Source organism: Heptranchias perlo, chromosome 7 (assembly GCF_035084215.1).
Source record: "Heptranchias perlo isolate sHepPer1 chromosome 7, sHepPer1.hap1, whole genome shotgun sequence".
In the NCBI taxonomy this organism is placed as follows: domain Eukaryota; kingdom Metazoa; phylum Chordata; class Chondrichthyes; order Hexanchiformes; family Hexanchidae; genus Heptranchias; species Heptranchias perlo.
The window spans coordinates 95,632,673-95,658,464 of NC_090331.1; the positions used below are offsets into that span (position 1 = coordinate 95,632,673).

The 25,792-nt window shown below is 42.8% G+C and overlaps 1 protein-coding gene across 3 annotated transcripts in view; it reads right to left on the reverse strand.

Moving 5' to 3' along the window:
* Positions 1-25,792, reverse strand: part of rbm44 (RNA binding motif protein 44) — a 74,958-nt gene that overhangs the window by 44,392 nt on the left and 4,774 nt on the right. For all 3 annotated transcript variants that reach the window (XR_010963371.1, XM_067986891.1, XM_067986890.1), the window contains exons 2-4: positions 23,876-24,006; positions 10,709-12,570; positions 3,956-4,035 (exon numbers count right to left, since the gene is read on the reverse strand). Coding sequence is in view for 2 of the 3 variants with exons in the window: in XM_067986891.1 (XP_067842992.1) it covers positions 3,956-4,035; positions 10,709-12,570; positions 23,876-24,006 (2,073 nt within the window). In the remaining variant the exon portion in view is untranslated. The remainder of the gene's footprint in view (positions 1-3,955; positions 4,036-10,708; positions 12,571-23,875; positions 24,007-25,792) is intronic.

Below are 25,792 nucleotides of genomic sequence, written 5' to 3' on the forward strand. Positions count from 1 at the left end.
ATTATTTAAGGGTAGGAGAGATAAACTAGGAAATTAGTCGAATGTTTGTTGTGGGGAAGTTACTAGAATCTGTTACTCGGGACAGAGTGACTAAGCACTCGGACAAATGTAAACTGATCAGAGAGCCAACATGGATTTGTAATAGGTAAATCATGTCTAACCATAGGACCATAGAAAAGATACAGCACAGAAAGGGGCCATTTGGCCCATCGTATCCGCACCGGCTCAAACAACCAGCACCCGTAGCCCTGCAGCTCACAGCACTTTAGGTGCAGGTCCAGGTACTTTTTAAAAAAAGAGTTGAGGGTCCCTGCCTCTACCACCAATTCGAGCAGCGAATTCCATACACCCACCACCCTCCAGGTAAAAAAGCTTTTCCTCATGTCCCCTCTAATCCTTCTGCCAATCAGCTTAAATCTATGTCCTCCAGTTCTTGAACTCTCCGCTAGGGGAAACAGATACTTCCTGTCTTCTCTATCTAGGCCCCTCATAATTTTGTACACCTCAATCAAGTCACCCCTCAGCCTCCTCTGATCCAAGGAAAACAACCCCAGCCTATCCAATCTCTCCTCATAGCTGCAATTTTCAAGCCCTGGCAACATTCTTGTAAATCTTCTCTGCACTCTCTCCAGAGCACTCCTTCCTGTAATGCGGTGACCAGAACTGCGCACAATACTCCACCTGTGGCCTTACCAGCGTTTTATACAGTTTCATCATTACATCCCTGATTTTGTATTCTATACCTCGGCTAACGAACTTAGATGAATTTTTTGAGGAGGTAACTAAAGTGGTAAATAAGGGAGTGACAATGGATGTTATTTATATGGACTTCCAGAAGGCATTCGATAAGGTTCCACGTAAGAGATTGTTAACAAAAATGAGAGCGCATGGAATTGAAGGTAACCTATTGACGTAGTTAGGAAGTTGGTTAAGAGGTAGGAGACAGAGAGTGGGGATAATCAGTATGTACTGAATTTGATGCGACCAGTGGTACCCCCCAGGGATCTGTACTGGGACCTCAGCTTTTCACTATATTTATAAATGACTTAGACGAAGGGAGAGCCGTATATCCAAGTTTGTTGACGATACTCGAATTAGGTGGCACAGTAAAAGGTGTAGAGGGGAGCAGAAAATTGCAAAGGGACATTGATAGATTAAGTGAGTGGGCAAAACTGTGGTAAATGGAGTTTAATGTGAGAAAATGAGGGGTCATCCACTTTGGACCTAAAAGATAGATCAGAGTATTTTCTAAATGGTAAGGAGGAGAGAGATTTAGTGGTCCACATACAGAAATCACCAAAAGCATAGTGGATAGGTACAAAAAAAATAAAAAGGCTAATGGAATGATGGCCTTTATCTCAAGGAGGCTGGAATACAAAGGGGTAGAAGTTATGCGACAGTTATATAAAGGTCTGGTTAGACCCCATCTGGAGTACTGTGTGCAGTTCTGGGCATCGCACCTCAGGAAGGAGGGGATGCAGCACAGATTCACCAGAATGATACCGAGGCTAAAAGGATTACATTGTGAGGACAGGTTGCATAGACTGGGCTTGTATTCCCTTGAATATTGAAGATTAAGAGGTGATCTAAATCGAGGTGTTTAAGATGATTAAAGGAATTGATAGGGTAGATAGAGAGAAACTATTTCCTCCGGTGGGGGAGTCCTGAACAAGGGGGCACAACCTTAAAATTAGAGCTAGGCCGTTCCAGGGTGATGTCAGGAAGCTCTTTTTCACACAAAAGATAGTGGAAATCTGGAACTCTCTTCCCCCAAAAAGCTGTTGAAGCTAGATCAATTGAAAATTTCAAAATTGAGATTGATAGGTTTTTGTTAGGCAAGGGTATTAAGGGTTACGGATCCAAGGCAGGTAGATAAGAGTTAAGATACAGATGAGTCATGATCTAATTGAATGGCGGAACAGGCTCGAGGTGCTGAATGACCTATTCCTGTTCCTATGGACATACTAGCTGGCTGAAATGTTTCCTGTTGAATGGAACTGAACTTTTTACAGCCATTTATTGTTTGTATCCATTCACGGATCTTTAGTTGCTTAACAATGTCAATCAGTAACAAGAGTTGAGACAACTATTAGAGGCCATGCAGCTGCAGCGGCTCTGAATTTAAAGGCAGTGATATCTGAGAAATGAATTATTGAATAACTACTTCCTATAGATCTTGCATTGAGTTCTTAATATATTTCCCCTGCAAAACACAGAACACATGCTTTGAAATGAATTTGCCCACCATCATCTGAAAACAATTACAAGTTAGAAGCCTTCAATTAGCTCAGATACCTGCAGCCACTCGTGCTGTCCATATTACACCCAGGAATTATATTTTCACAACTTTAGAAAACAAAATAAATAACATGACCAACAGATTTATGGTAAACTAGACTCAGGTCAAACACGCGTTTTTATAAACCGGAAATAGAAGTGGGTGAATACTGTGGTACCACTCGTGATCAAAATTCATAATTGGCAAACATTTCTCAATGGTACAGGTTTTGAATCGCCACTATTCTCGCTGTGGCTTATCCTAATGCATTCTTCAGCAAATTTTAGCATAAATTTGCAACTGGAAGATCAGGGCACTCAACGATCTAATTAACACCGTTCAAGGCTAAAGGCACCATTCCAGTAATTCTGGGCCTCTTGTTGAGAGTATAAATCTAGAGTTTACGCTGAGTCTATATGGTGTACCGGTCAGATCTCACTTGGAATATTTAGTGTCGAAAGGAACATACAAATGTTAGAAAGGACTCAGGAACAAGAATATAAATGGGATAAGTTACAGAAAGATTAGAGAAATTTATGGTCTATAGAGGAGGGGTAGAAAGAGTCAAATAGAGTACTAAATGGATTGATTTGGTGGAACTAGAACATTATTGTACGGTTCGAAGAGGATATTTGTAAAAATTTGTAAAAAAAAATAAATTTAGAATAGATCTTAGAACAGTTAGGGTTAGGGTTAGGGAAAGGGTATTAAATGGTTGGAATGTTCTACCAGGATTAAAGACATTTTGTGGAATCAAAGACATTGGGGAAGTTCAAGATGCCAGTGATTGCTGGGCTGGGAGAGCTAAAATACTTTAGGGACGAGCGCGATGAGTGAATGGGCCTATTCTGATCTTTGACTTTTTTCCCCCCTTGTTCTTTTTAAAGCGGTGGAGGGAGAATATATGCAAAGGATTAGGGCAGTGTCCATTCAAAACGTTATTTATTTTACTTAAAATGTGTTTTTTTCACTCACGGTAAGACAGTCTGTAATATTTCATTCTTTCTATACAGCATTACCATCAAGCACTCCTGGGTCAGATGAATGTTAAAGGTCTTTTCTATACTCCAAATAAAGTGCCTCAACCCTAATGTCCACTGCCAAAAAGTACCAATGTGACATTTCTATTTCCCACACCACCATCCCTAACATCACAGCAAAACTGATGATTTAATGCCAAATCATTTGGGAAATGCCCGTCAACTGGGAAAATGACAGATTCTCACTCATTTTACTTACAAGTCTTTGGGCCAGCAGAAAAGAGATATTTCCCCCACTTTCATCTTTGTTCGATTTGAATGCAGGTTCCCAGAGGTGTATCGGCAGCGCCCTGTGCCTTTGCACCATCCAGTCCCCGAAGAGCCACTGGATGAAATATTCTTCCCATAAGATTTAATGTAAATACAACCTGTATCTTTCCTGGATTCAAGGCATCTCAGCATGAGCTTGGGAGTTCAATAACCCTTCTAGTCTTAACACATTGCTTGTAAGTTAGCTGAAGTGGGAAATACGATAGGAGATGGTCTACTAACAGTGTTAACACAAATATTTCTGTTGTTCAATATGTCTGAATTTGCTAAATTTGTTGTTCATTTGCACTTCAAAACATGTTATGTAGTGAAGCACATTTAAATTTTGGCTTCATTTACAGCTTTCTAATTACAGATTTAATTATACCTTTTACACTTTCTCTTCAGCTCTTCAAGTTCACCAAGAACTTTCCTCAATTTGGTTTTGCATCGGTTAGTACCCAATTCCTGCAAAAAAAGGGTATAGTTAATTACCTTTAGCAATAGTGAGCATTCTTCAAATATTGGGATACTGCAATGACAAGAGTCAGGTACTACTTAATGTAGATAATTGCAAGGTGGTGAGATTGAGGAAGGGGAATAAGCAATGGGAATATAAACTGAATTGTGGGAGACACAGGGAAGGGATCTGGGGTACTGGTGAATAGCTCGTTAATTGCACAGTGCGTGACAGCAGTGAGAATGGCAAACATCTTCGGATGTATCATCAAAGGGATGGAAGAGAGTCCCAGGGGTAATGGTAAGCTTGTATGGCCCCACTGCTCTAGCCTCACCCAGGGTACTGTGTGCAATACCGGCCTGGACTAGATAGACTGGGAACATCCTGACTTTTGTGGTGGGGGGGGGGGGGGGGGGGGGGGGAGGGAGATAGAAACTGATAGCTGCGATTAGGCACCTGAGTTATGAGGACAGACTAAGGAAGCTGGGAATGATTATGCCGGAGAATAGGCGGCTCAGGAGATCTCATCAAGGGCTACAGATAAACTGAGCCCTTTTTTAAAAAAAAACATTACCAGATTCTCTAACCAGGGAACATGGTCTCAAGATGCATATAAATGCAAGCAGGTGATTCCATTTGGGCTGAGAGTACAGAGTAGAGGACAGGAATATAAAATTAGTAAGCATTTAACAGAATATAAGTTAGGAGGATTTCTCCCTTAATAATAGTGGATATGTTAAATAGACTTCCAGATAAAGCAGTTAATGCTGCACCAAGTAATACCTTAAAAACAGAAAAATGTCTAGTTAGAATGGAACTGACTGTTATGAGAATAATTACGGATCTTTGAGATAGTTGAACAATGTGTCAAACATGATGGTTCCTACTTTGTGAGATCATGGATATATGCTATGGAAGCCAATGGCTCAAGAATGAATGACTTCAAAAGACCAACAGATTTTGTGGAAATACAAGTGATTTGCCAGGAAGGAAGAGAAAATCTGGAGAACCTTGCCATGGAGATTTGGGTAGGTAAAAGAATGGATTGTATATAGTACGAAGGCTTGATGGACCAAATGGCCTATCTCATTCTGTATTTCTTAAACAGTCAAAGAATAAAATATGATTCCCCATGAAGAAACTCTGGAAAGTCCCATGCCTCTTAGGAAAGGGAATAAGGAATGTGTACAAGCACAAGTGAATAATATTCTGGATAAAAATCATGAGCCTGCACAAGCTCAATGGGCCAAATGGCCTCCTTTTGTGCTGTAATCATTCTATGATTCTATGACAGCAGCCACTGATAACAGAAGCTCTGGGGATGGTGAACACCATGTGATTCGATTTAACATTATCTGACAATCAGCACTAGGAAGAACCAGGACAGAAGGCAAAGTTCAAAGGAACGAGAGAAGAACTGAACTGGGAATAATACTGATAGGCAACAATCAGAATCATAGAAAGGTTTCAGCACGGAAGGAGGCCATTCGGCCCATCGAATCCACACCGGCTCTATGCAAGAGCAATCGGCTAGTCCCACTCCCCCGCCTTTTCAATGTAGTCTTACATTTTTTTTCCTTTCAAGTACTTATCCAGTTCCCTTTTCATGATCAAATTGGCCTCCACCACCCCCTTGGACAGTACATTCCAGATCATAACCACTCGCTGTGTAAAAAAGATTTTCCTCATGTCACCTTTGGTTCTTTTGCCAATCACCTTAAATCTATGTCCTCTGGTCCTTGACCCTTATCTACTCTGTCTAGACCAGTCATGATTTTGAATACCTCTATCAAATCTCCTCACAACCGTCTATGTTCCAAGGAGAACAACCCCAGCTTCTCCAGTCTATCCACGTAACTAAAGTCCCTCATCCCTGGAATCATTCTGGTAAATCTCTTCTGCACCGTCTAAGGCCTTTCAGATCTTTCCTGAAGTGCGGTGCCCAGAACTGGACACAATACTCCAGTTGCGGCCGAACCAGTGTTTTATAAAGGTTCCTCGTGACTTTAATACTTTTGTACTCTATGCCTCTATTTATAAAGCCCAGGACCCCGTATGCTTTTTTTAAACACTTTCGCAACATGCCCTGCCACCTTCAACGATTTCTGCACCTGTACACCTTTTACAGTTGTGCCCTTTAGTTTATATTGCCTCTCCTCATTCTTCCTATTGAAATGTATCACTTTGCATTCTTCTGCATTAAATTTCATCTGCCACGTGTCTGCCCATGCCACCAGCCTGTCTATATCCTCTTGAAGTCTATCACTATCCTCCTCACTGTTCACTACACTTCCAAGTTTTGTGTCATCTGCAAATTTTGAAATTGTGCCCTGTACACCCAAGTCCAAGTCATTAATATATATCAAGAAAAGCAGTGGTCCCAGCATCGACGCCTGGGGACCACTATACACCTCCCTCCAGTCCGAAAAACAACCCTTCACCGCTCTGTTTCCTGTCACTTAGCCAATTCTGTATCCATGTTGCTTCTGCCCCCTTTATTCCATGGGCCGCAATCTTGATAAGCCTTCCCTGCGGCACTTTATCAAACGCCTTTTGAAAGTCCATATACACATCGACTGCATTGCCTTCATCTACCCTCTCTGTTACCTCATCAAAAAACTCTATCCAGTGAGTTAAACACGATTTGCCTTTAATAAATCCGTGCTGGCTTTCCCTAATCAATCCACCTTCGTCAAAGTGACTTCATTCTGTCCCAGATTATTGTTTCTAAACATTTCCCCACCACTGAGGTTAAACTGACTGGCCTATAGTTGCTGGGTTTATCCTTACACTTTTTTGAACAAGGGTGTAACATTTGCAATTCTCAAGTCCTCTGGCAACGCCCCTGCATCTACGGATGTTTGGAAGATTATGGACAGTACCTCCACAATTTCCACCCTTACTTCCCTCAGCAACCTTTAAGTACAGCTAGCCTTTCTAGTACCTCTTCCTTATCAATTTTTAGCCCATCCAGTATCTCAACTATATCTTCCTTTACTGAGACTCTGGCAGCATCTTCTTCCTTGGTAAAAACAGTTTCAAAGTACTCATTTAGTACCTCAGCCATCCCCTTTGGCTCCATGAGTAGATCTCCTTTATGGTCGCTAATCGGCCCCACCCCTCCTCTTACTACCCGTTTACGTTTACATGCCCGTAGAAGACTTTTGGATTCCCTTTTATGTTGGCCACCAGTCTATTCTCATACTCTCTCTTTGCCCCTCTTACTTCCTTTTTCACTTCTCCTCTGAACTTTCTATATTCTGCCTGGTTCTCACTTGTGTTATCAACCTGACATCTGCCATACGTGGAAAATCAATGTTAGTTTGAAACCATAACGTTGAAAAATATATGACCAAGGAAAATAGATAGATCAATAAGAAAATTAAAATAATTTTTAAAAAAGCCTAGAAGGAAAAAATAGGGGGTAAAACACAAGGGAAATAGAGCAAAATGCTGGAGCCGCTTCAAAGTTCTTCCAATATCATAATAGTGATTAAAAGATTAAGTTATGATTCCAAAAGATAGACATGATAGTGAAATTAAAGATAAAAGAGTCATGTATTTTCTAGCAGCATTCACTAGAGAGGATAATACAAACTTCCTTCTGATTTCTGTAATATCCAATATCCCAGGGGATATTGAAGCCAGCATTGCAGAGCTACCCATCTTTCTCCGCCACAATCCTGGGCCACGGGAGCCTTCTCCCCTTAGCCAGATTTTCCATGCTTTCCTCCCCCTTCTGCTATTCTGCAGTAACCATTTAAACCTCCTTGGGACCCATCTTTTATTTCTTTACTTGTCCCATTACCATCCCCTTTTGCCTTGCACCATCATCCCTTGTCATTTAATTATTCCTGACCTCCACCCCATCACAGACCTTTCCGTTGCTCCATACTATCTAACATCTTTCAGTTCTGATGAAGCTCATCGATCTGAAACATTAACTCTTTCTTTCTCCACAGATGCTGCCCGACTTTTTTTTAAAAATTCGTTCATGGGATGTGGGCATCGCTGGCGAGGCCGGCATTTATTGCCCATCCCTAATTGCCCTGGAGAAGATGGTGGTGAGCCGCCTTCTTGAACCGCTGCAGTCCGTGTGGTGAAGGTTCTCCCACAGTGCTGTTAGGAAGGGAGTTCCAGGATTTTGACCCAGCGACGATGAAGGAACGGCGATATATTTCCAAGTCGGGATGGTGTGTGACTTGGAGGGGAACGTGCAGGTGGTGTTGTTCCCATGTGTCTGCTGCTTTTGTCCTTCTAGGTGGTAGAGGTCGTGGGTTTGGGAGGTGCTGTCGAAGAAGCCTTGGCGAGTTGCTGCAGTGCATCCTGTGGATGGTACACACTGCAGCCACTATGCGCCGGTGAAGGGAGTGAATGTTTATGGTGGTGGATGGGGTGCCAATCAAGCGGGCTGCTTTGTCCTGGATGGTGTCGAGCTTCTTGAGTGTTGTTGGAGCTGTACTCATCCAGGCAAGCGGACAGTATTCCATCACACTACTGACTTTTGCCTTGTAGATGGTGGAAAGGCTTTGGGGAGTCAGGAGGTGAGTCACTGACCTCCTGAGGTGAGACCTGCTGAGCGTGTTCCAGCATTTTCTGTTTTTGTTGCAGAGGTACTACATAAGTTAGGAGGACAAGAAAAATATAACCCCTTGGTCCCAAGTTTTGAGGGAAGATGGAGCACTGGTTATCACGAAAGAATTTCTAAGAACTGGGGAGGTTCCAAAGGACAGTAATTGTAGTGGCCAGAAAGGTTCTAGAAGGGCATAACACATTCTGCCAAAGAACTGATAGGATAGCTGGCCATTTATGTAGCATCCCACACAGTTCGTAGTCTCCAATGAGCTATGCTCCTCCAGGGAGGGAAGCAAAAATCAAAGGTATTTCGGACTACTTTCACACAGTACAGACAGAGGCCTGGAAGCACGTAGCTCACCCTTGAAGCTTGAAATGCTGTGTGGCATGATCTGGCAGACAAAGGACAAGAAAAATATAAATACCATGTCCAGGAGAACATGCCTTCAAATAAAATAACGTCTAAAATGTGAGCACTTATTTTTCTTCATAATATTTCACTCTATAGGTGGTTGCGCCTCAGAAATGCCTTCCAAGTGAAAGATCCAGTTTACCCAGCAATGAACGTGAAATAAAACTGCCATGTTGAACGGGTCTTTCCTGGCAACATTTTCAAGGCGATAATGCTTGAAAAGATAGTTTTTGGATTGCGCCATTTGGTTAAGCAGCAAGCATGAACCCACGATAACAAGTAACCCAGAAGAATGTGAAAACTTTTCATTCCTGGAAAATCAGACTACATTCCCATCTCGTTCCGGATCCCTTCCCACCACCTCAGATTTTGAGTACTTCTGCCATTACTAGCCATTTCCTTACCAATTGGTCCACAGACAGATTAATCCATGCTCTAGTCCATTACATGCCAGGCACTATGGGGCTCAATGATAATAAAGATAATCCGCCCAACTCGGAGAATGTTTTGGTTATGAAGGCACAATCTGCAAAAACTAAATCCACCCATCACCGTCTGGTGCAAAGGATAGTGCCTGGGAAGTTCTAGCAGCAGGGGTTACAGGAATGGCACCTCCTTACAAAGATGCCACTTACCATCATCCAGAATGCTGAGAGATACATTCTGCCTGCGACACTGATAACCAGTTGATTATACATATTCTGGAATCCTTCTTCTGATAAAAACAGCCTTCCAGGCCCAAACATGGGAGTGGCTCCAGTTCCAGCCTCTCAAGATAAGCTGCACCAAAGCACTGCCTTGTGGTTCACAAGGGTCTGGATTTTCCTCCACACTTCCACCCAAAATTGGGCAGAATAGTGGCAAAGGATTAAAAATTGTGTATCGAGGCCCATCACTCCCTCCTTACAGTCCCAGGTCCTATCATTTCTAGGGACCACGTGAAAGGTGGCAGTATGCCCAGGGTAGTAGCCCAGTGGTCAGGCAACAGAACCCTCCCTCTCAACTAGGCTCCCCATCACTGCGCCAGCTCTCCATCACTGCTGAACCACAGAATAAATTGACTGAAGTACTGGGTTTTTTTCATTACTTTGCCAGCCTTCACCTGGTTTCCAAGGGTGACTTTAGCCATTTAAAATTGGATGTTACTGCATCTTTGTCGAGACTGCAGAAGGGCAAAATGAAAAAAAAAGTTTAAATTTTGAAAGCTACAAATTCACAGATTAGTTGGTAGCAGATCTCAGTACAGGATGCAAGTGTTTAGCTTCACACTAATGCTACAGTTATAGCGTAAATTCAGCCTAAATCACTGTTTCTGAAGAGGAACATTGATGCTCCCTGTACGGAATCTAGACCCACTTTACTTGAGTCACATCAGGCCTCAATGTCAGATTTACACTGTACAAGTTTAGGAAATCACTTCACACTGAGACTAATTGCACCCTTAGAAAAACAAGAAATTAGATTACACAGAAAACATTGCAACAATGACTAAATTTCAAAAGTTTCTCATTGGCTGTGAAGTGCTTGGGGACATGTAAGGCACTATAAAAATGCAAATTTGTTCTCTTTCTTACATGGCTTCCAGCTGAAGGCTCTCAAAAGGAGCACGCATTTCAATTTCACCAGTTACATCTTGAACTTTACTTATGCAGCATAACCCAAATGCAAACATCTAGTTGATTAAAACACCGTACCTTTGTATGTGAAGTAAAATCAGTTGTCTGCAAGATAGTATTGATGCATTTCTCCTCTGTGCTGACCATAGCTGTCTGGGTGCTTTGTTGTTTCACAGTAGATCCAACAATGGACCACTTAGTATTACAAGCAACATTTCCATATGTTCTACTTTGACCTAGAGTTGGTCTATTTTTGCTCATCAAAGTTATATCCGTGTTGTCAGCTCGGTCAATGACAGGGATCACAGCTGTAGTGGCTTTGTCTATGGTGAAATCAGCCCTGAAATCAGTACAAGCATCAACACTCTGGTCCACCTTCATAATGAAACCATTAGTGCCTTCGTTGAAACAGCAGTCACGTTTCACCTGGGTATCAATGCAAGTTCCTCCAATCAAAGTACCACCTCCAGAAGCTGTCAAGTCTGATGTCTGGTACACACAGCTGATAGATTTATTATTGCCTTCAGTTTTATTATTGCCCTCAGTTATCTTTAATGGTCCAAAGGCATCATTCACTTGGTCAGTTACATCACAGTAACGTTCTGCCACTGTCACACTTGCAATGATGCTATCACCAGCAGCTGACACAAATGAATCATCATAGAACTTCAGCTGATCTGAATCTTCCGAAAGTTCACAGCTAACTGCAGTTAGCTCACAGGACATCCCCATTCCCGGGCGATCTGGACTTTCACACGCGGACACTGCACTGTTGTTTTGCTTACAGTCACCTTGGATGTGTGATGAGTCCTCAGCTTTTGAAACTGTATTAGCAGGAATTATAGTCCCCATCAAATGAAGTGGTACTTGATTTTCATTTTCAATGTCTGTTGATGTACTACAGGCAGATTGGTCATTAGCAAATTCTTCTATTTGACAAGGGAAGCAGTGTTCACTTAGATCAGTCTGAAGGTCACTGTTATGTGCACCATCTACTTGTTCTAACTTGTTCCCATTAGGACCTATAGTGTTGCTGTCATTGAATACTCTCTCAACACTATCCTCTGGGCTCCCAATAAATTTACATTCTACAGGGTGTGCTCCAGCTAGTCTTTCTGCACGTTCGCAAACAGATATCCCATCACCCTCATGTACAAACGACCTCTGTGTTGAAGTGACAGCAGAAACAAATGAGGCCTCATCTATTTCTTCAGCTGGAGCAGAGCAGTGTGAAAAGTGATCTGATTCTGCAGGATTCTGAGTGCTTGGATATGCTGCTGGAGTCTGCGTTTCAGGGCAAATCGCTCCACAGACCAAATAATCAGCAAAGTCAGCAAAACTGTGGCTTTCAGTGCTGTTCATGCTGTAATAATCAGGAAACGGTTCCCGATCCAAAGTCCCAGAATCCTTATATTCAGGAATGTACTGATGTAAAGTTTCCCTTTTACTCTCCTGAAAACAGTCACCAGCAGCTTGCTGTAAGGACATTTCATTCAATTTTCTGTACATCTCAAACTCTGTGTCCAAGGACAGATTCGCTTCATTTCCATACTCTTTCACCAACGCCATTTTGTGCCTGTATTTTTCTTGCTCAAGGGCTGACAGTATACAATTTGCCTCTGTCAGATCAGCAGACAGATCCTTAATACCTGAACTTCCACGAGGGGACCTGGTTTCATATACTGACTCCAAAGTATTTGAAAGCTGACATTTTGCCTCAATGATTTCTTCACCACACTGAGTCCTTAATCCACTATCAAGGGTGTGAGGTTTCATTCCAGAGTCAAATAGTTGTTTAACAGTTTTATCATGAGTATCGTCTCCATTTGTTTTCCCGCTTACAGGATTAGGACTTTCAGCAGCTCTGGAGCTCGGATACCCTTTTCTAGCACTTGAAAATGCAAGGATTCTCTGGTTGTGCGCAAGAAGCATATTCTTATCTATAAAATTTGTAACAATTAGTGTAATCAATACTAAATAACACCATAAAATGCTCCCTCAGTGGTCTACTGGGCAATGGTAGTACTCAGTACCTGTACAGACCATAAGGTCCCCGCATTAATCCCCAGTCTATACTAAGTGAGTTGATCTGAACCGGGATAGCAGTTGAAGCACTACAATGGGTCCCAGTGTCCAAGGCTTGGGCAGGGGAAAAAAAATTCCCAGGATTGTAGCTCCTTATCATTGCTGGAAAGTGCACGTGTGGATGTGCAGCGAGGACAGGTGCAGGCTTGGCTGTGATACCTCACTCTCTGCCAGTCGAACAGCCTGTTTACACTGTCTAGATTCACACAATAAGAATAGCAACTTTGGTGAGATACCAAAGCACCTGTGGAACTGTAGCCCAGGATGAATCAGCACCTTTAGGTGAGCAGGGAAGAAAAAATGAACTAAAGACTCAACAGGGTCAATGCTGTTGGCTGATTCCCATTTGTAAAGTTACTCTTCCTAGGTTCAAAAAGATGCAAAAACTCTATCGGCCTCATTATCTTTCCACTGTACCAGAAACCTAACTCCTGGATACTTTTATTACATTCAGCAGTTTCAGGGGGCAAAGATAAAAATCAAATCAGAGAAAAACTGACGAGAGAAAATAAAGCTTAAAATATTCAAACATCTTTATTAGCTGAGGAGAGGAGACCAGCAAATTAGATTATTAGTGGTTCACCTGACTGAAGTTCAAGGAATCTGCCCATCACGCTCATTAAAAAGTTACTAATTACAAAAATTTGAGATTTTACTTCCTGCTTGTTTTGGTTAATGTTTTGGGTATTTGTTAGGTCACTGGGAACAAACTATATGGAAGGAGTTATCAATCCCCAACGGGTGAGAACAAATAAGCTAAGCTGAATTAATAAGTCACTCAAACACAGCCGGTTAATGATTAGCAACAAATCATTTAAGAGTTAAAAGAAAACTATAATTAGCTTTTAAACTGTTTTAAAAGCGTCCCAATGGTGAGACTCTCAATCACCGAGCTTCAGCCAAGGCAAAGCTCTTTAGAGAAAAAACAGGGCTTGAGAGTCTGCAGCCAGCAACATTTAACAGTTACCTAATCCCGCTAAAATCATAATCTAGCATCAGAATATTTAAAGAACCCGCATCCTATCATCTGACGTACAGTTAAACAGAGCACTCATGATAATTGTGGTCAACAACAATTTGCATTTATATAGCATGTACAATGTAGTAAATGTCAAAGTGCTTTACACAGGAGAAATGGGCATCATGCAGTAATGGGAGAGGTACGGAAAAGTGAACAATGGTTTAAGGAGACATTTGAAGGCAGAGAGTTAGCAAGGTGCAGCAGTTTAGGGAAAGAGTTCGAGGGTAGAGACAAGAGGGCTGATGCCTTTGCCACTAATGGTGGAGTGAAGGGACTGAGTGAAGAAGCTGGTGTCAGGACAGGTGGGCACAGGCTGGGATACACAGCTGGAGGATACTGCAGCAGGATTCGTAAACAAGGATGAGGATACTAAATTCAAACAAAATTAGTAAACTGGAGGCCCTGTCTGTAAATTCAGTGATCATATATTAGCCCAGGACACTACCTGACCAGCAGGGAGTTCTGGCCCAACATTGGTCCCTCAACAAACACCGCCACTAAAAACAGATTAACTGGTCATTCGTCTGATTTGCTGTTTGTGGGACCTTGTTGTGAGTTGCTCCTGAGGGTGTAATAAGGCACTATATAAATGCAAGCTCTGAATATTTCTTCATGAAAGCTGAAAAAATCTTTACACATCATTAGAAGTAGGTCTGGCATTTTTGTATCTCACACTGCGTGCAGGCGACATGCAGACTTCACAATTTGCAATCATTCAAACTCTTTGCAATGTTTTCATTGTTTGAGCAAATAAACGATGAATAACTGAAGTTTTAAAAATTACACCATCTTTATATTGTCTTAAAATTATAAGATTTTAAACAGTCTGTGTCAAAGGCCATTTTAAGAACCATAGTTTGCAGCATTTCTAAAAATGCCTAAAGTACAGATCATATAAATCACCTGAGTTCTAATATGTTAAATGTAAAATAACTGGGTCAGTGATGCTACTTTTGGTCAAGGGTCACAATCTCAAGCAGTGGATTACTTACAGTTCGCCAGTGAAATAAAACAAAAAGAAAACCATGACAGCAGCACATGCACCAGTAGCAGGTAAGCTGAGAAGAAAATTAGAAAGGGAAGAGAGAACCAGGAGTGAAAAAGTAAAAACATGCCAAAGCCATGATATACCGACACAGTGCAGGTAGGCAGGTCGCATTATCTCTCAGGAGAGCGAGTTGGCCATCATGTGGGGCTGGATTCTATCTAGAGGCTCACAATGGCTGTAGTTTACCCGAGGATTGTGTATGAGAATCTCGGCCTTCGGGTGATTGTCCAGTTCTGGTGGTAGTTACCCAATAATGATGAGGAAGGAAAAACAGTGAAGGTCTATTTTTTTTTTTTTTGAGGTCACGTGCTGTGTTAGTGGGTTTATTTCACATTTGTGCATGTACAACTGGACTTACTTTGAACATGCACACAGCCTTTCAGGTTATAAAAGCTCTGTTCTCATTCATCCAGTTTAATACTGGGTAAAAATGGCCACTGAGTGGACTTAGAACAGATTTCATTCACAGCCATCATTTCAAAAGATAAGACTTCCTAACTGGTAGCACCTTCATTACTCATACGATAACAGTCCTCTACACACAAGGGGAGTGGATCATAGCTTGACATCGCAGAGAAGCAATGCTGCATATGGTCTGCCACACATGGGCCCTGATACTAACGAGGACCCGGGACCGGAGCGGGGCCGATAGCAGGCAACAAACGTGCGACATCATGGGAATGTCTGATTTCAAAGGGGATGCCTCATTTTCGTTTTATTTCTGGGTTTCCCGTCTCCAATGCGCATGAGCAGCCGTGATGCGGACCCCAATGACGCAATTTCATCCCGACTATTTAAAGGCCCAGTTCACAGATGAAACTGAGGAGGTAGTTTTCAGGGTCTGGCATTTAGAGAGCAAAGAGGAATTTGGAGATGACTACTAGAAGAGGCAAGGGCTGCACCCAGATTTTCAAATGTGTCTCTTGATGTGTTGCTGGGTGCCTTAAGGAGCAGGAGGGAGGTACTGCTCCCAGCGTGTGATAAAAAGCCTACTGTCATCACCAAGGAGGCCTGATTGGATAGGTGAGCAGGAGTGTAATCTCAAGGACATGGATTCAGTGCTGCAAGCACTGACCTGACCTGATCAGGAAACATGACACAGGCTATATTCTTCCATGTCCTGCACTGTACACCCTCTCACTTTCTTGTCAGACCTACTCCATTCATACCAATCCTCAGCCCCACATAGCTCTCATCACAACCAATCCACCAGAGTAAATGCACCTGTCACCCTCACTCTCTTGGCCTGCTCAGATCCCATTTTCTCCCTCCACCACTGCCAGTGACCGCAATCCTCATATCATCTCGTACGACCTCACTCACCTCCAACCATTCATCACACATCCTTAAATGGCATTATTAGCACAATCCTCAAAGGCATGTCACTCATGCATATACCTGATTCTCACCGTCACCATTTGCACTGCATCCATCCGATGTGAACATTCCTCAGAGCCACTTATAGGTATGTCGAGCCGCACTTGCAGGAGAGAATGCAAAATGCCTGGGAGACTGAGGGGACTGGTGGGAGAACCCAAGAGATTAGAGAGATTTCATTCGCCGAGGAGGCTCAAGATCAGCGGAATAGCAAGCTGCCTCATTGCCAGCAAGGCTGGAGGTCCAACGGAGAAGGGTGACAGCATTAATGCTTCATACCCGCATCTGCCACAAAGCAACTTCACTTTCAGTGGATCACAGAACATTGACAACTCTTAAGAGTTTAATTTGCAGATCAAAACTCTCAAAGTGCCATTACTTAATAATATCCCTTCCTTCTCTCCTCCAGTGCCAAGATTTTAAGCCAATGCTCGGAGAGGACGATGACTCCTCAAAGGACCTGATACCCTCTGCGGGTGCACCGTCACATGACAAGTGTAGCAGGCACCAGCATAGATACCAGCACCTCAGTTGGTCCACCTAGACAGGCAGATAGGACTGCACTTGGTGACTCACATACACAAGTGAGCAAGAACAGAAAATGGTGGAAGGGACTGCTGATGAGATGTGCTGGAGGGTGGCGTTATCTCCGAGCTCTGTTGATCAGGACAGAGATGCAGAACCCCTGGGGCCAGTACTGAAAAGGAGAATACTGGAGGCATAGCAGCAACTCCCTGGAGGTATTGACAGGCCTGCCAGGCACACCGCCCGCAGTGGCAGCTGGGATGGTGGCATCCAACTCTGTGGAGCGATGACGCAGGGCTTTTCAACTCTGCAATCTACCATTAAGCGTATGGCAAGTTCCATGGAAATTGTAGCCAGCTGTTCACAAGTCAATGCTGCAGCCGTCGCGTCCTGCATGCAGGCTCTGACGGCGGCTATGCAGACTCTGGCCACAAGCATCTCCGCCAGTTCTGACAAGATCGAAGAGAGACTAGATCAGGACTTCCAAGGCATCATTGATTTCCTCCACACTGCTCTCCCGCAGATAGGAGTAGCTGATGAGTTGCTGCCTTGGGGAGAGAGGATGGCGGAACAGGTAAGGCAAGTACAGACATTTCTCAGAACATCTGCATGTCTCATCAGTTTCCACCCTCTCAAACAATCTCCAAGATGGTGCCTCCACTCCAGCTGGCCCACACTGCCCCTGCACAAGTGCAGGAGGAGCAGTCAGTGGCAAGGCCCTCATGGGCTCAAAAATCTAGAGGTTGTCGGCCAAGAGCAACTTAGGACAATGTGAAAGACGAATAGCAGTCTTCCACCATCTCTGCTAAAGCCACAGGGGCAGCACTACGTAGAAATGGTAGGCACAGGAAGAGAAAGAATATATAGGGTTAACACATGGGTGACACATCTATTTGTGAAGCCATTTATTTTGATCACAATTAAATATTTGCCAGGGTGAGGGACATCTCGAACCAGGTGAAAGGATATTGGAGAGGGGGAGGAGCCAGTCGTTGTGGTCCATGTTGGGACCAACAACACAGGGAAGATTAGGCAAGAGGTCCTGTTCAGAGAGTACCAGGAGCTTGGAGCTCAAGAGTTATAATCGCTGGATTATTACCCAAGCCATGTGCAAATTGGCGTAGGGATAAGCAGATTAGGGAGGTGAACTTGTAGCTGAAGGAGCGGTGTGGGAAAGAGGGGGTTCCATTTCATGGGACAATGGCGTCATTACTGGGACAGGAAGGAACTGTACCGTTCAGACAGGCTCCACCTGAACTGGGCTGGGCCAAGGTCATAGCAGAAAGGATAAACAGGGAGGTCACAAGGACTTTAAACCAGTAAATTGTGGTGGGGGGGGCACAATTGGAAAAGATAGTATAAATAATAATTCTAAAACAAAAAGGAAGAGAGTAGAATAATAGTCAGAAATTATGCTTTAGGCACTACAGGTAAAGTGAAAACTATAAAGATATAAAGTAATTAAATCAAGAGAGATAAATAAGAAACGTAAGAGGAAAAACATTAGAGCAGGACAGGTTAGGTGTGTGGCCCAAATATGCGTTCTTTATACAAAAGCAGAGAGTATAAGGAACAAATTGAATGAATTGTAGGCGCAAATTCAACTTACGGCATAGTAGCCATTACTGAGTCATGGTTGCAAGACAGTCAGGACTGGGAACTGAATATACCAGGTTATAAGGTCCACAAGAAGGATAGGGAAACTGGTAGAGGGGGAGGAGTAGCCTTAGTGATTAAGGATGCAATTACTTCATAGAATGGTTACAGCACAGGAGGAGGCCATTCGCCCATCAAGCCTATACCAGCTCTTTGTAAGAGCAATCCAGTTAGTCCCATTCCTCTACTCTTTCCCAGAGCCCTGCAATCTTTTTTCCTTCAAGTATTTATCCAATTCCTTTTTCAAAGCCACGACTGAATCTGCTTCCACCACCCTTTCAAGCAGCAAACTTTAATGATGAGAGGACATAACAAGAGATAAGCAGGTGGTAGAGACTCTGAGTAGAATTAAGAAATAGAAGAGGATTTAAGACAGTAGTAGGAGTCAGCTATAGGCCCCCAGTAGCAGCTATGAAGTGGCAGTATGTATAAATTCAGAGATTAGACAAGCATTAGCAAAGGCTGAGTAGTTTTAATGGGGAATTTTAACTTTCATATAGATTGGGATAAGGAAATGAGCTCATGTCAGAAAGAGTGTGAATTTCTTGAGTGTGTTCAGGACAGCTTTTTGCAACAATATGTTCTAGAACCAAGGGGGCAGGCCATATTAGATTTAATAATGAGTAATGAGCCAGATTTAGTTAACAGCCTAACGATGCGTGAACATTTAGGTACTAGCAATCATAATATGATCAAATTTAACGTTGTGTTTGAAAGAGAGAAACCCTACTGCTACCAGCTACTAAGAGTCTAAATTTAGGTAAGGCCGACTTCAACGGGATTTAACAGAGATTGTCCACAGTAAACTGAGCAAATCGGGTAAAACGACAGAAGATCAACGGGAGGTGTTCAAAAAAGAATTTAAACGCGATACAGAACCAATTTATACCCCTAAGGGGCAAGAGCTCAAAAAAAAAGCCATGTTTTATAAAGGAGGTAAGGGACAACATAAAACTAAAAAGAAAAAGCATACAAAAATGCAAAAAACAGCAGAGATCCCAGTGACAGGGAGATACACAAAGAACAGCAAAGGGTGACAAAACAGATAGTAAGAGCTACAAAAACAGAATATGAAAGGAAACTTGCAAGGGATATCAAGGTTTACACAAAAAATTTGGGTTGTCAAGAACAAGAGCAATGTGGGTCCCTTAGAATCTGATAATGGTGGTATTGTAAATGAAAATAAGGAAATGGCAGACATGTTAAATAATTATTTTGCATCAGTATTTACAGTAGAGAAAGAGGATAGCGTGCCAGACACTCCAAGGAAACTAACTTTGAATCGGGGATGGGGACTCACCATAATTAACATAAGCAAATTAAAGTAATGAAGAAGAAAATGGCACTGAAGAGTGACAAATCCCCAGGACCAGGTGATTTCCCTCCCAGAGTTTTAAAGGAAGTAGGTGAGAACATTGCAGAAGCCCTAACGATAATCTTCCAGAGTTCTCTCTATTCAGGGACCATTCCTTTAGATTGGAAAGTTGCACATCACTCTGCTATTTAAGAAAGGTGAGAGGGAAAACCGGGGAATTATAGACTAGTCAGCCTAACATCTGCTGTCAGGAAATTACTAGTCTATAATTAAGGATAGAGTGACTGAACACCTTGAAAATTTTCAGCTGATCAGAGAGAACCAGCATGGATTTGTAAAGGGTAGATCATGCCTGACAAACCTGATTGAATTTTTTTTTAAAGAGGTGACTAAAGTAGTGGACAGGGGAATGTCTTTGGATGTTGTTTATATGGACTTCCAGAAGGCATTCAATAAGTCCCTCATAAGAGACTGTTAGCTTAAGATGAAGCTCATGGAATTGAGGGCAAATTATTGACCTGGTTAAGAAATGGCTGAGTGGCAGGAGACAGAGAGTAGGGATAAAGGGCAGGTACTCAATTGGTAGGATGTGATTAGTGGTGTCCCACAGGGATGTGTTGGGGCCTCAACTATTTACTGTATTTATTAACGACTTGGATGACTGGATAGAGTCACATGTCCAAGTGCCAATGACACAAAGATAGGCAGCATTATAAACAGTGCAGATGGAATTAGAGGGATATTAATAGATTAAGTGAAAAGGCAAAACTGTGGCAAATGGATTTCAATGTAGGCAAGTGTGAGGTCATCCACTTTGGACCTAAAAAGGATAGATCAGAGTACTTTCTGAATGGTGAAAAGCTCGGAAATGGAGGTACAAAGAGACTTTGGGGGTCCATGCACATAAATCATTAAAATGTCATGTACAGAAAAATAATCAAAAAGGCTAATGGAATACTGGCCTTTATATCTAGAGAGCTAGAATACAAGGGGTTAGAAGTTATGCTACAACTATACAAAGCCCTGGTTAAACCACACCTGGAGTACTGTGTTCAGTTCTGGGCACCACACCTTAGGAAAGATATATTTGCCTTGAAGAGAGTGCAGCGTAGATTTACTAGAATGATACCTAGGACTCCAAGGGTTAAATTACACGTAGAGATTACACAAACTAGGGTTGTATTCCCTGGAATTTAGATGATCAAGGGTGATTTGATCGAAGCTTTCAAGATATTAAGGGGAAGTGATAGGATAGAGAGAAACTATTTCTGCTGGTTGGGGACTCCAGGTTTAGGGAACATAGCCTAAAAATTAGAGCCAGAACTTTCAGGAGTGAAGTTAGGAAACACTTTTACATGCAAAGGGTGGTAGAAGTTTGGAACTCTTTTCTGCAAATGGCAGCTGATGCTAGCTCAATTGTTATTTTAAATCTGAGATTGATACATTTTTGCTAACCAAAAAGTATTAAGGGATATGGGGGTATGGCGGGTATATGGAGTTAGGTCACAGATCAGCCATGATCTTATTGAATGGTGGTATAGGCCCAATGGGCGAAGTGGCCAATTCCTGTTCCTATTTGTCACTCTCACCATTCCACTGTTTGATTATTGAATGCAGATTGGAACATGGGATTTTAATGTAATGGGTGTGGAGGGTAAGAGATTATTTGAATCTCACATGTTGGGGGATGATGAACGAGTGCATTGAGGGTTACATGACTGCTTGTGCGAGGGGGTTATGGTGGATGGGGCAACAATGGTGCAGTTGACATTGGTCTAACTGAACCTACATGCTATTGAAGCATTCCTTGCGTCACGGGCAGCACTGTTCGGTCGGCCATGCGTCCGGGTCCCCATACGATGAAGAGTCACGAGCATCTTCTTCACCCTGAACCTCCAGACCTCTTTGCTGCCATATGTTGTATAGGACGCAGCAGGCAACAAAGATCCACAACACCCTGGCTGGCGAATACTGTAGTGAACCTCCAGACACATCAAGGCACCTGGACCTTAACTTCAGCATTCCTATGGCTTGCTCGATAATGCACCATGTAGTGATGTGTCTGGCGTTGTATCTCTCCTGCGGTTGAATGGAGGGGTTCCTCAGAGATGTCATTAGTCACGGCTGAAGGGGGTATTCCCTTGTCTTCAAGCAACCATCCTGTCAGGTTGGTCCCAGGTAGAAACATTGTAAGGTTATTCGACTGCTACAGTATAAAGGCATCATGGCAGGTCCCAAGGAATCGTGCGCAGACGTGCAGGAACCTCTTCTTATCGTTGCAGACGAGCTGAACATTGATTGAGTGGGAGCCCATGCGGTTCAGAAATGATCCTGGCAGGTCGGGGGGGGGGGGGGGGGGGGGGTTTCTCTGATTGTCATGTGTGCGCAATCTATGGCACCTTGCACCTGTGGGAAGCCTGCCAGAGATGCAAACCCCATTGCTCGCTCTGTCTGACAGTCTTCATCACACAGAAACGTTATATATCTGTTGGCTCTGGCAAATAATCCATCTGTCACCTGCCTGATGCATTTGTGTGTTGCCGACTGCGACACCCTCTATATATCTCCAGTCGCATCCTGGAAGGAGTCGGAAGCAAAGAAATTCAGTGTGGTGGTTACAATTCTAGAGTCTCCAAATGACCATCTGAAGCCATGGACTGTAACTCCACAATGAACTGAGGAAGCATCTGTGAGTGCAGCAGCTTTCTCATGGAGAGTTAAGGATCTAAATAACCATCCTGCCAACCCCGCCTCCGTTGCCCTGGTGACCTGCGGCAAATCCAGTAGTTAAATTCAATTCGGGGTCCTTACGGTGTCCCACCTCTCCAGAACGGGACACTCATCAGACCTGCTGTGAAAATTGCAGCAGCAGTGTTGGCACCAAGTTGGGAGTGGGCCAGCCAATTTTAAATATTAACTGCCTGCCCGTCGCCGGGGGTGGGGGGTGGGGAAGAGAGGAGATGTTGATATCGAGGCCATGGTCTCCCAACTCCGGTGGGATATGAAACCCTAACATCTGCATCACACCACTTCATTTTGACTTAAAGCTAAACTCGAACTGACTAATAGCTCACTCATTGTACCTAAATAACTAAACCTATACAGGCCCTCTGTGAATGGAGACATGGGCAGGCTGAAGGGATATTCCAATAATATCTATACAATAATTAACATGGGTTTAGAAGGGGAAAATCCTGCCAGACCAACCTCGACTTCAAGGAAGTGACAACTCAAGCGGACAATGCAAAATATTACAATGTGTACCTAGACTGTTGAACGTTCAACGTTCCACACAAAAGGCCATTAATCGTACTTAAAGCTGTGGGGATTCAGGATAAATCTTGGGAATGGGTAGGAAATTGGCTAAGAATAGAAAACAGCAGGTACTTGTTAAAGGATGTGTGTCATGATGGGGAAGAGAGCACTAAATGGGTGTCCAAGGGCTCAGTTTTGGGACAGATTCAGAAACTCTATTGGTCAAATTTTCAGATCACCAAACTAGGAGGTGCAGTGGAATCAGAGGAGGCAGCTCAGAAATTACAGAATCAGTTGGACAAAATATATATGGGCAAAACAATGGCCGATGAAATTCAATGCAGACAAGTGTACTGTACATTGGAAAGAAAAGTAGCCAACACTAATACTCCCTTCTATGCAATCAAAACTAGTCCAGGAGATCACAACAACCAAGACTTATATTATTTCATACCTGCCTCTTGTATGATGCAATCTCTGCCTCAGGCAGGAATTGGTTCAGCTTGCTCTTGAAAGCACTCACTGCACAAGTCTGCAACTTGTTCCAAACATCTACTATTCACTGGGAAAAGAAGAATCGACTAACATCTAACCTATTGTGTAATTTATACACATGACTCCCGATCCTCCCCAGCCTATCTAATTGAAATAATGTCAGTGTGCACACAATCTAGACCCTTCATTACTTTACAAACCGCAATCAAATCACCAAGTCTGCCCTTCTCTAGAGTATATAGACCCAGCCTATCTAGGTAGCTAAGGTGTTTTAAACCAGGAATCAATCTTGAGGCTCTCCTCTGAACATTTTCCAAAGCCTCAATATCACCCACTATGTGAGGGGACCAAAACTGGACACAGCATTCTAATTGAGGCCTAATCAAGGTCTTGTAATCAAGTCGTGTGAATGCAGGTCAGTATCCTATTTGCTTTAACTATAAGCTTTGGAGAATCCAACACACATACCTTCCAAATACAGAGGCTGCTCTGCATCTCTCATTGGTTCACTGCAGTTCCTGCATTTTCGTGCACCTAAGGTATTGCAGTAACTGCACTTTTCACAAGGCCAAATGCAGTAAAACGTAGGCATTCTTGATCTAGATAGAAAGTTGATATGCAATTAACTAAAAGCAGCTGACATTCTCAGTCATGGAAACAGTGAAAAATAAACAAACACTCACATCTCTTGCTCTTGAAAGGTCCTAAATACATTTTAAACACCTGCACAGAGCACTTTCAAACAAAGATTTGCACTTATATAGTGCCTTATTATCATGTCTCAGAAACACCCAAAGTGCTTCTCAATGAATTACATTGAAATGCAGGCTGTTGTGGAGGCAAACAATTTCAGAATACAGTGGTCCAGTAGTTATCCCCATCTGTTGAATGTCTTTAGTTAGGTTTATTATTCCCTGGAAAGAACTATTGGAACAGTAATCGTCTAAATACTCGCAGAAGTCATGCACCATTCTCATACTGCACAGAAGGCCCATCCATTGATCAGACTTCAGTTCCTTGACAGAAGCAGCCTGCAGTGTAAGTTATTCATGCACAATAAAAAGCTGTGCCAAAATTAAAGGCTCCTTGGGTGGGGGAGGAGACACCAAAATTAGGGGCCAGAAATATAAGATAGTCACTAATAAATTTAATATGGAATTCTGGAGAAACTTCTTTACCCAGAGAGTAGTTAGAATGTGGAAATCACTACCACAAGGAGTAGATGAGGCGAACAGCATAGATGCATTTAAGGGGAAGCTAGATAAACACATGAGGGAGAAAGGAATTGAAGGTGGGAGGAGACGTACCTGGAGCATAAACACCAGCATGAACCAGTTGGGCAGAATGGCATGTTTCTGTATTCTACATTCTAGTAAATAATGTCCAAAGCACTCCAATATCAAAATATGTGTTGGATTGGACCTGGACCATTGGGCCCAAAACAGCAGTCGATGCATCAGGCATAATTAAAAACTGCAGGTGGAGGACCCTGCACTCGCTGGTCACTCAGAGTTGACAGCAGATAGTACCAGACTGGAGTTCCAAACCTGCAGGTGGGACCAGTATGTGACCAACTAACAGATCTCCTGTAGGGTTGTTAATGATAAGTCAGAGGATAATCTTGTTTACACAGACAGGACAATTATACCATGCACTGTTCTTCTGCTAATCTGGAGTTGCATTTAACCTGCTTGTCCTTATACTGAATTGTCTGAAGGTACAATTTTTTTTTTAAAAAGAACGTTCAGTTATTTGTTGGGTGTTTAACATAGGGGTGTCAATCAGATCACCCCTTAACCTTCTAACTCGAGAGAATACAACCCCAATTTGTGTAATCTCTCCTCGTAACTTAACCCTTGAAGTCCGGGTATCATTCTAGTAAACCTACGCTGCACTCCCTCCAAGGCCAATATGTCCTTCCGAAGGTGCGGTGCCCAGAACTGCTCACAGTACTCCAGGTGCAGTCTAACCAGGGTTTTGTATTGCTACAGCATAACTTTTGCCCCCTTGTACTCTAGTCATCTAGATATAAAGGCCAGCATTCCATTAGCCTTCTTGATTATTTTCTGCACCTGTTCATGACACTTCAATGATTTATGTACCTGAACCCCTAAGTCCCTTTGGACATCCACAGTTTTTAACTTTTTACCATTTAGAAAGTACCCTGTTCTAGCCTTTCTTGATCCAAAGTGGATGACCTCATATTTGTCTACACTGAATTCCATTTACCACAATTTTGCCCATTCACCTAATCTATCAATATCGCTTTGTAATTTTATGTTCTCATCTACACTGCTTACAATGCCACCAATCTTTGTGTCATCGGCAAACTTAGATATGAGACTTTCTATGCCTTCATCTAAGTCGTTAATAAATAGTGAATAA